This window comes from Ovis canadensis, chromosome 12, assembly GCF_042477335.2.
Source record: "Ovis canadensis isolate MfBH-ARS-UI-01 breed Bighorn chromosome 12, ARS-UI_OviCan_v2, whole genome shotgun sequence".
Lineage (NCBI taxonomy): Eukaryota > Metazoa > Chordata > Mammalia > Artiodactyla > Bovidae > Ovis > Ovis canadensis.
Genome location: NC_091256.1, coordinates 86,179,685 through 86,193,333, shown reverse-complemented (window position 1 = coordinate 86,193,333; position 13,649 = coordinate 86,179,685). Strand labels below are relative to the sequence as shown.

Below are 13,649 nucleotides of genomic sequence, written 5' to 3'. Positions count from 1 at the left end.
CAGCTTGACCAGAGACCCCGCCCTGGGGCCCAAGCGCGGTCTGGACCCCTCCCCACTCCTCCCGTCCTGCTCTCTGCAGCTGCTGGGGCTGCGGGAGGCTCCGTGTCCCAGCAACCGCCAGGGGCATGTGTGGGAACCCTGCTCAAGTACGCGCTGTCCTGGCAGCTCCACACATGTTGTGTGTCCGGCCAACATACACAAACCTGGGCTTCACATTTGGAAAACAAGACGGTGTGTGTGAGAGGGCAGAAAAAGCGGACACTTGCATGGAGATGAGGTCAGCGCTCCAAGCCTTAACCCTCCCTTTCCAGGGGGAGTTGAAGAGTTTAAAGCAAACAGTTCAGGAGGGCTCCGTGCCGTCAGAGAGCAGTACCCACCCCGCCTTCCTCAGGTCCCCTCAGCAGCCCCCTATGAACCCAGAGTCCCTTTCACATGCCAGCTGGGGACACCCTGGCAGGAGGGAAACAGAGATGCTGTCAAATGGGTGGAGGAGCTGAGCTGGGGGTCCCACCCCGGGGTCCGTGGGACAGACCCCCAGCCTGAGCGCTGCCGCCCTGCCTGCCCCGTCTCCTCTCCGCTCGCTCCGGTGCCCCTGGACGAGGCTCCTCTGAGAATGAGCAAACTACCCCCAGACAAACAGCCTCTGTTTGCTCCCTGCCTGGTGCTGCATCGGCACTTTGCCTGCCAAACATTCCTTCGGGTTTGGCGGCCTGCACTCTGGCCCGTCCCCCTGGGGCTGCTTCCAAACCCAGAGGCAGGGGGGTTAGTGCCAGGGCCTGAGGGTGAGGTGGGCTCCTGGCAGGGCCAAGGGGACACACAGTTCTCTCCCAGCACCCCTGAACGGGAAGGCACTGGGCAGAGCGGACTGGCTTTCCCTCCTGGGACCGGCTTGCTGGCGACATGCACCCCCAGGCCCTTCCTCTAGGCTGCAGCCCGCAGACACCAGGCAGGTCACTGCTGGTGCTCAGGGCCCCCTATCTCTCGAGAGGGAGAGGCTGCTTCTTAACTCCTTGAAGCACTGAGGTCCTGGGGGATGGGCGGGGGAACTGCTGGGGAGATTCCTGCCAGCGCATCCTGGGGAGGGCAGTAAGACCCAAGCATTCTCAGAAGGATGTCAGCTGTTGAGGGGCCCTTCCCAGCTCTGTCTTCCCTTCAAACAGCTTCCTGGGGACTAACCATGCAGCCTTGGAGGTTGACCTTCTCAGTCATGTACTCATCCTACAAAATTCCCTCTGTGCTAGACGAACCGTGTCTTTTATTTTCTGCATTCTGATGCTTTGACCTCTGGGGTCTTGCTGACCCTGGAGGGACTGTGCCCCCTCCCCAGGCTGGCCAGTTCCTAGAGACAGCAGACAGGAGGAGGTGGGCTGTGGCCTCAGCCTGAAAGCGGAAGGGGACACAGTCTCTCTTGCTCAGGTATCAAGCTCTCCACTGGGACACAGAGTCATGTGCTCGTCTAGGCCACGGAGCTGTTACCACGATGTGCGCTGGAGGTGACAGACTGACATCCCACGCCTCTGGCACGATGGAACGTCAAGCCTACCAGCATCTCACATAGTCTAGTTACCAAGAGTCAGATGCGTGGGACTGGGCTTGGCCCTATCACCTGCCTCCTCCATGTCTGGGGGCAAGTCATTACTCCCTTCCGGCCCTATCTTCTAAGCTACACGAGGAGCAGTTTGGGCCAGATGATCTCTGAGAACTTTCCAGATCTAGCCTTCCAGCAAGTCTGTCATTTCGTGTATTTCTGTGTTTCCCAGGGAAGCTTCAAGCATGCTGGGAACGCGTCAGGAAAAGGAGCGTCGATGCAACACCACCTTCTCCATCTCCATCTCAGCCTCGTCAATCTCCAGGAGGTCAAAGCAGTAATAATAGTAACTCATGTGAAAAATGATGGTCATAATGGCGTCTCCTGGACTATAATTATGAATACAGAAATGTTTTAGAGCATATTGACTGAAAAGAGAAAGATGGAGCCAGTGGAACAAACTAAAAAATTTATAACAACATAGCAGACATTCTGCGTTTACGATAGATAACTTTTTTTAACGTCACAAAAATCCACAGTAGGGGAAAAAAATTAAAGTACGTGGCTCTGCCCAGGACAGCAAAGTGAAATGTTCAGCTTGATCGTCTTAGCAACCAGGATGGACTTATCTGCATGCAGTGACTAGCGTTTATCAAGTGCCAGCCTCATTGCATCTTACAGAGCCATGAGGAGAGTCTTATCATCAGCATCTCTAGCCGGGGGAGGGAGGATCAGAGAGGTTAAACAACTTTATCATGGGTGTACAGCTAATAGATGGCAGCGTCCTATTTCTAATTTGAAAACGTGTGAATCTGCAGCCAGAATTTCTTCACCCTCTCACACTCCTCTTATCAGACCTTGAAGGGAACATGGCAGAAAACAGGAGCCCTTTGGCACCATGTCCGAGGCTCAGAAGCCCTTCTGGGATAAGGAGTCATTCTGACGAGCAACAGTTATACTGTAATTATAAAAACCACTGCGAGGCCCCGGTGTTTGGGGCCATGACTGCGGACTCTGCTCTGGCAAACGAAGGCCCCAGTGCTAACAGAACCCATCACCTTGCCAAACACACCCACAGCCGCGTTTCCTGAGGGCTGGGTGGACGCGCCGGTACTCACGTTGACAGATTCTTTGCCGTTAAACTTGACGCGGATCCGCGGCTCCTGAATGACATCCAGGTTGAAGCCCGTGATGGTCAGGGGTGTGTGGCCACTGGGAAGAAGCAGAGGCTGGGTGAGGGAGACAGCCCTCTGCAGCTGCCCCCATGCTCCGCGAGGACACGGGGGGAGCCGCCCCGGGGCGGAAGGGGCTCGGGCGCGGCGGCTGGGCGCCTCCTCCGCCTCACCTGGCAATGCTCCACTCCGGCTCGACGCGCTGCACCCGAGGGTCGTCTATGTACTCGAACTGCAGGTTGCTGTCCACTCGGGCCCGGTCGACGCTCACGGAGACGGGGACGGGCCCCAGCCCATTGGACGACGGGGGCGAGACGCACACGATCTCGTTCATGGACCGCCTGCAGGCAGACCGCAGGAGGGTTAGGAGCCGGGGCAAGGGGGCGGCCTCTGGCCTGAGAAGGCGCTTTCTCCTAGTTGAAGGATGGGTTCTTCTGTCCTGTTCTACTCCAGGCTAGGGAACGTCCCTTAGCAGTGTGTATCAGTGTCTCTTTCTACTTGAGCTCCAACTCTGGCTGGGTTGGGGAGGCAGCCAATTGGAGAAGGGGCTTAGACAAGATGGGGCAGGGGCAAGGCTCCCTGGGGCTTGGGAGAATGCCTGTCTTTCTGGATTTTTCTAAAACATGACTATTTAGCTAGTGCTTGGAGTCATGTGCATGTCGGTCAGTTGACATGTGGAGTATGTACTATGCAGAAAAGCGAAAGCAGAAAACACACCGTCTTGGCCCCAGGCCGTGTACCGTCCAGGCAGGAGGTCTATTGAGCAAGCTGGGTTCCCATCTAGGGATCCCTTTCAGAATTCTCTCTGGATTCTCTACATCCCCAGGCTTCAATTTTTACACACGAGAGGTGCCCCGAGGAGGCATCTGTGCATCATGTGGGGACAGAGGCCACGCTTCTGGAGTCACCACAGCGGGGACCTAATGAATGCTCGATCCTGATGGTGGCTGAGCGCTCCTGGGAGCCCTGGTCAGAAGCAGGTCGCATGGGCCTCACTTCCAAGTGTTTGTGGGACTATTTAGCCCTTATGATGCGATTCAAACTGACTACTGGCAGGCATTTCTCGCAGTGGCTGGAGCAGGGTTTGGGGCTAGGATGTGGCGCGTACCATGGAGATGGTGGGGCGGGCATATATGTGAACCTGCACACACATGTGCCTGTATGTGTGCACAGCCCGCACACACATGGTCTCCGAGAGCTCCTCCAAGCCCCTCTCACCCGTAGAACTCGCAGGTCTGGTTGCCCAGGTAAACGGCCACGCTGCTTCCAGACCCGAGATAGTGGCCTGTGATGGTCACCATGGTGCCTCCAGACTCAGGCCCGCGGGTGGGGCTGAGCGACAGCACAGAAGGGCTCTTTGGGAGGAAGCAGAGACATGATCATGGCTCAGGCTTTGCCCACAGGGAGAAGCCCAGGCTAGGCTTAAACAGACAGAAGGGGGAACTCCAGACACTCTCTGCCCACCCTGGAGCTGAGACCCTTTCTAAGAGTCGGCTCCTGGCATATCCAGGGAAGGCAGAAAGGCCACGCTTGGCAAGTAATTAACTCCCCGGGGAGTCTTCTGCTCATAACCCTGATGGGAAGGCAGAGATGACACTGACTAATCTATCAATTAGTTTACAAATTGAGAACAATTGAGAATGCTTCTCTATCTGCAGCAGTACTGATTTTTTTGGCACAAAATCGATAGTGCTGAATAAAGCATCCCTGTCTGGACTGGGCCACCAAGAGTCTCCGTTAATGGTCCAAGCTCACGTCCTCTGAGCCGTCCCTCAGCCCGAGAGGGGCACGGCAGGGTGCCTGGTGCAGGCACTCGTCAGTAATGTTGGCTTCCCCGACCTTCACCAGGAGGATGGCCTATCGTTGGTTGGGATGTTCTACTAAGCCCATTAAATTGTAACAATTACCCTGAAGCCTAAAAGAAATGTCATTGGCCTAGAATGCATCAGAAAGAAATTGTTTCTGCCTAGTGGGCAGCAGAGTGGAGTGGAAAGTGAGCAACCACGCAATGTGAACTCTAGTCTGCATCAGCCACTCACTAGCGACGTGATGCAAGCAAGTTCTGCTCACTCCTGGAGCAAGTTTCTGCATCGGTCTGGGCTGGCAAGCAGTCTTGCTTGCTACTCTGTCAAGAGAGGAGGAGGGCGACGTGGTCTCTGGAGCCCTCCCTGCTCGTCACTCTGCCACTCTCCACCTAGTCTTTCTGAGTTTGCTTCTCACACAAGACCCTCTCAGATGCGGGAGGTGGGCTGCGTGTGTGTATGCACGCGTGAGTGTGAAGTTGCTTCAGCTGCGTCTTGACTCTTTATGACGCTATGGACTGTAACCCACCAGGCTTCTCTGTCCATGGGATTTGCCAGGCAAGAATACTGGAGGGGGTTGCCATGTCCTTCTTCAGGGGATCTTCCCGACCCAGGCATTGAACCCACGTCTCTTCTGCCTTCAGCATTGGCAGGCCAGTTCTTTACCACTAGCACCACCTGGGAAGCCCGTGGTACCCTCCAACCCAAGAGAAGACAGGTATAAGGAAAAGGTGGAGTTGCTGAGCTAACAAGGCAGAGACTGGAAAACCTAAAATAAGCAGTAAAATGCTTTAGACAGAAGAGAATTTTGTGATCTAGTAACTTTTCAATACTCTGAGCAAGGCTGGTTTGACCCCCTCTGCAGGGTGTTAACACTTTTTAACAAAGAACTTGATAAAGCCATGTTGGTTAGGTGTCAGAAAAGGGACGTCTGGGCCCCAGAAGAGGGTTGTTCTGAAGGAGTAAAGAAAGTCTTTGTGATTCCACCTGCTGCCTGGGTGTGAAGAAGCGTTTCCAGGGCTGTGCATGTGTGCATGTACATGCAACACGCCAATACACGGAGCAGCTCACTCTTACGCTCCTCTCCGTGGCCGCACACACAGACCTGTGTCCCTGCAGGATTTCAAATGGCTCCCCTAAACTTCCTCTTACAATATCCCTGGCAGAAAAAAAGCATGTGGATAAATATAGACCCTTTTAATTAGGTCCCTCAGGCTATCTGTCCTCATTAGGCTGGAATTAGACAAAGATATCACATTGGCAGGACAAAGGGCAGCGCCTTCCCACCCTGCGTTGAGGATCCACTTTCTAAGAAAGGTCTGATGTTGCTTATTCAGAACCCTGACCTGTGGCTCCCTGGGACTCCCAAGTGTCCAAAGAAGCATTGTTGGTCATGAACTCGACTCACCCGGGAAAGATAGGCTTTCCTTCTTCTGGTCCCCTACTCAGTCTGCAAGAAGCCCAGAGGCACTGGCTTGGGAAGGGGAGGGTGGGACTTTGCTGGGAGAAGTCGGGAGCAGAACTGCCCAGGTGGGGCTAGTGGCAAAGAACCCACCTACCTGCCAATGCAGGAGACAGACGAGATGTGGGTTTGATCCCTGGGGTTAGGAAGATCCCCTGGAGCAGGGCCTGGCAACCCACTCAAGTATTCTTGCCTGGAGAATCCCATGGGCAGAGGAGGCTGGCAGGCTACAGCCCAGAGGGTCGCAAAAAGTCAGACACGACTGAAGCGACTCAGGAGCAGCACAGCCCAGCACGAGACCCAGTACTCACCACAAAGGTGTACTGTTGATGGGACTTGGTCATGAACTCCGGCTGACACTCGCCAATGCATAGGCGCACAGGCCCAGAGGTGGTTCCCACGAGGGCGTGGCCCATCTCACAGACGATCCTGACGAGAGAGCGAGCCTTCCCGTCAGAGACCTGGGGACAGCTGGCATTCCTGCCCCTGTTTGCTCACCCCACCAGTCACGGTGAGTAACTCAACAGTCTTACACCAGGGCTGGACCAAGACAGCTTGCTCAACCGTGTGGCTGTGTGACCTTGGGTCAAGGACTTTCCCTCTCTGGGCTTTAATCTCTCATGGACACAGTGAGAAGGTGGATGAGCGCATCTCTAAAGACCTGTGTCCCTTCAAAACGCTGTGCTGCCTATTTCTATGAACAAGCCTGCAGTCCCCGATGCCTAGTGCAGGGCTTAGCACTGAGTCCTGTCCCAATATCCGCGGGATAAACCTAATGCCCTGTAGAGAGACCGAGGGGCAGGGCAGAGGCAGTGACAGGCCAACACTTGAACACTCCCGAGAAGGACTGAGGACTGATTGGGCAAGCTGCCTCGTGTGTGGTTTGATTCCCTCCCTGTGGTTTGCAGTGAGGGGACAGATAAGCTGGCCAGACAGTGAGCTCCCCGAACCGGAGCTCCCGGCTGAGCGAGAGCAGCAGCGTCCAGAGGCAGCGGGGGAGGGGGTGGCAGGTGGATGAGTTCATTAGCACGGCAGCCGACACTGGACTCCCACTTAATCAAGGGCTGAGCGCAGGAAGCTGGTGGATGAGGCGGCCAACCAGCCCCGGGGTTGGAAGCCACGTCTCACGGCAACAGGAGAGCTGGAGGGAAGAGGGGGCGGGGCACTCCTTCTGCTGCTGTGCAAAATCGATGCCCCCTCATGGGGCGGGGGCTTCCCTGGCGCCTGAGATAAGTCACAAGCACATTTACAGACCGGCTGCCTCAGCCACAGCCGCCTCTAGCAGTGGGCAGCGGCTGGAGCATATGGGAGGAAGGGAAGAAATCAGATTTTGGGGGGGACCTCTTGCCCGGAATCCTAAGGCATGGGGTGGGTGGGAAAGGGCCCCACCAGGCTTGGTAAAGAGAAACCCTCCTCCCAATGCCATTTAAGAGTTCTGAGCAGTCTGGTGCCCTTGGTAGGCTGGCTTAGTGGGGAGCCAGAAAAACAGACTCCTCTCCAGTAATCCTCAGCATTATCCAGGCACGGTGGGGAAGATCCGTGTTTAACCGAGCGATGCTTATCTCAACAGCTTCTCTAGGAAGGAAGGTAACTAAACAGAGATTTCATTTCGATGTAATAAAACTTGCATTAAACAAATACACGGCGTGCTCACGCACACGGCATGCCACCGAGCTCCATCTCCTTCATAACAGTTAATCCCAAATAAGTACTTTCACTCCTGGTGAATATTTACTTAACATGCAATAACTGTCTTATTGCGTTTAGCATATTAAGTTCGACAAGACAGTAGTGGGTGCATGTTGAAGGCTGTTCTCCCCTCCTTTTCGCCAAGAATAAATAAATTAATTATGAACCCACAGTAAAGATGATAGTGGTGATCAATTAGTATTTTACACATAATTGTCTCCTTAAACCTCATTAGCGGAGCATTTGAGAAGCTTCATTTAAGGTACTGCATGGGGTTATCTCCACGCTGCTTCCTGCTTGGAGTAACAACCCTCCTACCAGGTTTCCTGGGCCCCAGCGCCTGCTCCTGTCTGGGGTCCCTGCCATCCAATCCTGCTGACCTGCACTCTCCAGCAGCATCAGCGGATTATCTCTGCTCTGTGCTGGAAGTGGCAGGGAGGGGAGGGCCAAGAGGAGGACGGAGCAGATGAGTCTCTTTCTTTTCTCATCAGCGCTTTCTTGTCCCTCACTCACCCAACATTGGTCACTGTGCTGGAACCACCCTCGAGAAGAAAAAGCAGGAGGAAATCAGGGAGGGCTCAAAGTCAGGGAAAGAGGAAACGTGAGAACACGTGAAGGTCATGGGCATCTTTATTCCTCCTGGGACCTGTCTAAGAGAGGAGAAGGCCTAGGATGGCCTGTTCTGCTGTCCTTGTAGCAGGTGAACCACAGGGCTGGGGCCTCTTGGCACACTGTCTTTCCCAGAACATATTCTTGCTCAGGGTTCATGGCCCAAAAGGTGAGCTTTGCATGTCAAGCACCTGTGAGAAGGCGAACGGAAGGGAGAGGGCACTGCCCCACGGCCCAAGGCTGAGCGCCTGCAGCTGGCTCTGAGTGTCCCTCCTGGAAGGGAGTGATGGGGGGCCCAGAGACCGGTCTGCAGGGAGGGGCCTGCAGCCGAGTCCTCTCCCTGCTGGTGGAGCGGGCTTCTACTTCATCCATCCCTCTCTTGAGTGGACAGGGGCAGCAGTGGGCTGCAGAAGGGTCTATCTGGTAAGTCTAAGAACTGGGTGAGAGTGCTAAGGACGCAGACCACGTTGTAGGGAACTCTGAGGACCTGTCACTCTTCTTCCTTTTCATTCCTGGGACCCAGTGCTTGCAGTGAAGGATGGAGAGGTCCCCTTGACTGAGTGGATCTGTCACTGTTACTGGCATTTGATCCCTGAGCTCGAGGGCAGCTGTAGGGAGTGCAGAGGGTTATACTGAGGATGAGGGTCAAGCCAAAGTGGAGTCTCTCAATAATAACAAGAGCTCCAGCTTACTGAGCTGCAAATGGCAGGCACTGTACTGGAGAGGATCTCATGTCATCCTCAGACATCCTAAGGGTGGGTCTTACTGTCTCTATTTTTACAGACAAGGAAACCAAGGCTCCGAGGTGCTAAGTGACTCACCTATGGCCACGGAGCTGGGAAGTGGCAGAGCTGTGATTCAAATCCAGGTTCAGCCTGGCTCCAAAGCTCATGCCTTTGATGCTCCTCCACTCTGCTGCCCTAACATCAGCGGAATGCTCTCTGTGTGTTTTGTGGAAGGGACAGAGTGGACAAGGTGGCTGTCCTGGGGTGCAGCTGAGGTTGCTGGCGGAGGTGGAGGATGGCGAGGTAGGGAAGACCTGGCTGGGTTCCTAAAGCTTTGAGATTTAACCAGCTGTACCCACTCCCTCCCTGGCAGGAGAGAACCACAGGCAGTGGTGTGGGTACCACTTCCTCCTTCAGGCCTTACAGGTCAGCAAAGTTCCTGTGGTTAGACTTTTGGGGGCCTCCTAACTCCCTGTCTCCCTGCCTCCTCCCAGCATCCCTGATAGCTTCAGTCTCCTTGTGTATTACCCGAGACAGGAGCTGGGGATGTTTAAAGTTTCTCCTTGTAAAATGAGGAATTAGACTAAATAACCCTTTAACAGTAGCTTCCACATTTGAAGGCTTGACTCCTCCTGGTAGACAGTGGGCTTCTGGGTTCACATTAGTGCCACCGATAATGCTTTCTAATGATGGGGGCTGTAGATTCTGTGAGGCACAGAGGTTATCGTTTCTGATATCCTAGGGACCGTAAAAGTGATTGCAGAGATCTGTTTCTACAGACCCACTTTCCAGATGAGACATTTGAGGATCATGGAGCCAAGGGACTTGCCCAAAGTCACAGAGCTCATCAGTAGCTGAGCTCCTGGCACCCAGCCCAGTGCCCTCGCCCCACCCTGCACCACCTCCCACAGACTGGCATGGGTGGCGCTTTTCTCCCCATGAGCACGCATCCTTGGGGTGGGGAGCACATGCAATCTAACATCCATCAAGGCATGGCTGAGCTCGTAGGTACAGCGGATGAGGGAGACCGGGGGCAGGTCTGAGGACCTCAGCTAAGTCTGTCTCATACAGAGCCCGTCTCAGGAAGGGCTGAGCGGCAGCCTCAACCTGCCTCTCATCACCCAGGAAACGTCCTGTGATGGAGTCATCCGGCCCTCCCCAGACCTGTGGGGCGCTGATTGCAGGACTAAGCGGGACCCTTTAACCAACATTAACCTAATTGCTGAGTGATAGATGGCGTGGCACAAGCATATGGTAAGTCATTACTGTGCCTGCTAATCCTGCCCGTGCCCGGGACTCTGCACTGGGCCCATTTAGCCAAATTCATCTCTCGCAGACATCTGTAATGATTGTGCCTGCTGCTCACTGCCCGGGATGGAGGCTTTAATGATGTTAACAAACTCTGAAACCTCGAGAGCAGTAATGAGCCTGGCACGGCTGGAAGCCAGGGCTGCGTGCAGCCGAGGTGCAGAATGCGCCTGTCGCCTCCTGTCTGCCCCGCGCCCGAGGAGACGACGGGGGTGGTTTTCTAGGGTGCCTACTGGCCTTGGCAGGGACCCCTGGCAACCATTCACCTTCCCAGGCTCCTTTTGTATCCTCACTTTCAGTTTTTTGGGAGGAACTTTCTTCCCCGGGGACCTGGGTGGGTGTGATGCATTTGATTTCAAAGATGGAACAAGCTTTCCTGATGTTCCCAAGGCACGTTACGGGCTCCTCGTTTTCATCTTACTGAATTCTCCCCCAAAACCCACGCAGTAAGAATCGTGGTTTCCATGAGGCCAGTGAAGGTTGGAGAGACGGAGCAGTTTACTAAGGTCTCAGGGCTGCCCGGAGTAGATAAGGCAGGACTTAGAAGACTTTTTGAATCCCAGATCCCAGGCTATTTCCATGTTCAGCTGCCCAAGACTCAGCACCTCTCAGGTCAAAGCCTTACCCTTTCATCTCCCACAAACCCTTTCCTTTGCAGTCCTGTGGCATGTCACCAAGCTGGAGACTTGGCCTGTGTCCCGAGGCCTAGGGCATGTCTGTGAGGCCAAGGTGGATTTGGGCTCAGTGTGACTGAGTGTCTAGCTGAGTCTGCCGGGGCGCTGGGCTCCATAGAGACCGTCTGACCACGGTCCGCAGGCTTCTGGGTCCCGTCCACTAGCTTTCACCTCCCCTCCTGGCTCAGGATCACTACTTAAATATTTCCCCATTCGCCTCTTCTTCATCTCTTTCCTGTAGACCTGGCCAGTCTCTCCTCCAGGATTCACTCCTTGAAGGGCCAAGGCTGACAGTGAAGGGTCCGGTCTGCAAGATCTGAAGGTCCAAAGGATCAGGCAAGCAGCTCCTGCTTCCCCTGCCGGGAATCCCCAGAGTCGGAGAACTCATCCCCCGACTCTGACCCTGTCCTGGCCATCCTGGAATCACGGCTTCTGACCCAGAAAACCACATGCTGGCGGACCATGGGATTTCCAGGCCACTCTTAACTGGGAGTCTCCCCTGGCTCTTAGGGAACAGCAAGAGGCCTGAACCAAAACTTAGGAGACCTGAGTTCCAACTCTCTACCGCCACTTATGCCCTGAATGAACAGGGGGGTGAGGGGGTGGGGGGAATGTCACTTCACTTCCGAGTCTTTTGCTCTTAAAATAGTGATAACAACGTCTACCTCTCAGAGTCCTTACCGATTAGAAGCGAGAGGATGGATGAGAAAGCATAGGTGCCAGTGAAAGGCACCCTGCCATCTTTTCATGGCTGCCAGCGCCACGTTTCTGGTTGTTACTCAGGGCTGGCTTGAGGGAGGCTGCAAGGGGTGGCGTTTAAGGGGAGAACCCGGCTTCCAGCCCTTCTCACGGCCAGGCTCCCAGTGCCCCCTGCAGAGCTGCGTGCCCGCTGGACCCAGGGTGACATGGCCCAACTCCGCCTGAGAAATCACGCAGAAGACCCTGGCGGCCCCCCTTTCTCCCTAGCAGGGGAAACATCACTCCTGCTGCCCTCCCACCCCCAGCAGCCCCCCAGCCTCCTGCCCACCTCCTGTCCACTGACTCCACAGCGGCCGCCACTGCCAAATGAGCACCCCAAATTGGAACCTGTGTCACTCCGGGAGCCCCGCTCGCCCGTCCGCCGCTACACGCCTATTTTCTAATTTCCAGCTGACATTTCCCTTAGTGAAATAAATGAATTTGCTCCGGCGGAGGCCCTGTTCGGATTAAGCTGCTGTCAGAGCCCCACGAGCCAAACAAATTGTTGCCCGCAGCCCACCGAGTGGGATGCCTTCCAACAGGGCGGCCGGAGGAGAAGGGGCGGGGGAGGCCGAGGAGGAGAACGGACGGGCTGGGAAGGCGTCTCAGCCAGCCAGTGGGCAGGCGGAGACCAACCGTGGGGCGGCCTGGCCCCGGCAACCCTGATGCCAGAGGAGCCAAGGAACTGGAAATCACACTGGACAGGATGCTCGAGGAACGGAGGTGGGCTAGGAGAGGGTCCCAGGAAGGTTTCAGGGAGTGGGGTCCCTGGGAAGAGGGAGGCGGGGGGTGGATCCTGGAGCAGTCCCAGAGGAGAGAGAGAGGGGCGAGTCCTCCCCAAGCTTTGGCGGGGTGGGCCCGAGCGGACTGGACTCACTGCTCAGCGATGATGTAATCCCCCGGCAGGGGCGTGCAGGGCACCCCGGCCACCTGCACGTGGTGCGCGATCTCCGAGAAGTCCAGGCCCAGGTTCACGCCGTGGATGGTCACTCGAGTCCCCCCTTCAGGAGGTCCGGACACCGTCAGGATCTGTGGGAGGGAAGCGAGAGGAGTAACTGGTCGGTCACGGCAGGAGGGGCCGGGGCACCCGTTTTCCTCCCCGCAGGGAGGCTTTGGAACACCTGGAGTCTGGAGGGGAACTGTTTCCACCTCTTTTCAACTTGTCTAGGATCCCAACGTCATCATCCCGACAATGAAGTTGTACCTATATCATTGGTTCTTTAGGACCTCCATCCGATGACGCCGTCATTCATTCATCCACTTAGGAGAAAGAGATTAGGAGCAAGTACTGGGCTCAAGGCAGTGCTTGAATTCACTAGTTGCCTGACTGAAAGCAAGTCTCAGAATCTCCCTGAACCTCAGGTCTCTTTCGTTGGGAAGGCGGATAATCCTCTCTAACCAACCTCACCCTGGAAGCTCCCATATGGAGGGTTTCCAGGACCATCCTGTCAACTCCCAAGGGCTCTGTAATTGTGACAACAGAGGATGAGATGGTCGGATGGCATCACTGACACGATGGACATGAGTTTGAGCAGGCTCTGGGAGTTGGTGATGGACAGGGAGGCCTGGTGTGCTGCAGTCCATGGGGTTGCAGAGTCGGACACGACTGAGCGACTGAACTGAACTGAACTAAACTGTGACATGTTATGCCGGCCACCCCTGTGTGCTAGCCTCAGCTGAGTTTACAACGGTGAACAGGGAATTTGCCCTCAAGGAACTTAGTGGTCAAGGAGGAGGAGGTAAGAAGGCCATAAGTAAGGCTGATGCAGGGTACACAGTGATAAGGCAGATTTGAAGGAAAGGCTGTGGAGCTCTGAGAAGTCCCTGATTAAGGGCTGCTGCAGGGGATGATCACAGATGGAGAGTTTATTTGATATTACTCAACACACACATGAGAGAAAAATCCTGTAACTCGATCATGCTAGTGTCAAAGAGAAATAGC

At 55.1% G+C, this 13,649-nt stretch overlaps 1 protein-coding gene across 1 annotated transcript in view; it reads right to left on the bottom strand.

Moving 5' to 3' along the window:
- Positions 1 to 13,649, bottom strand: part of PLXNA2 (plexin A2) — a 226,595-nt gene that overhangs the window by 23,302 nt on the left and 189,644 nt on the right. The window contains exons 13-17 of the mRNA XM_069544266.1: positions 12,585 to 12,736; positions 6,276 to 6,393; positions 3,919 to 4,055; positions 2,874 to 3,041; positions 2,647 to 2,740 (exon numbers count right to left, since the gene is read on the bottom strand). Of these exons, the coding sequence (XP_069400367.1) occupies positions 2,647 to 2,740; positions 2,874 to 3,041; positions 3,919 to 4,055; positions 6,276 to 6,393; positions 12,585 to 12,736 (669 nt within the window). The remainder of the gene's footprint in view (positions 1 to 2,646; positions 2,741 to 2,873; positions 3,042 to 3,918; positions 4,056 to 6,275; positions 6,394 to 12,584; positions 12,737 to 13,649) is intronic.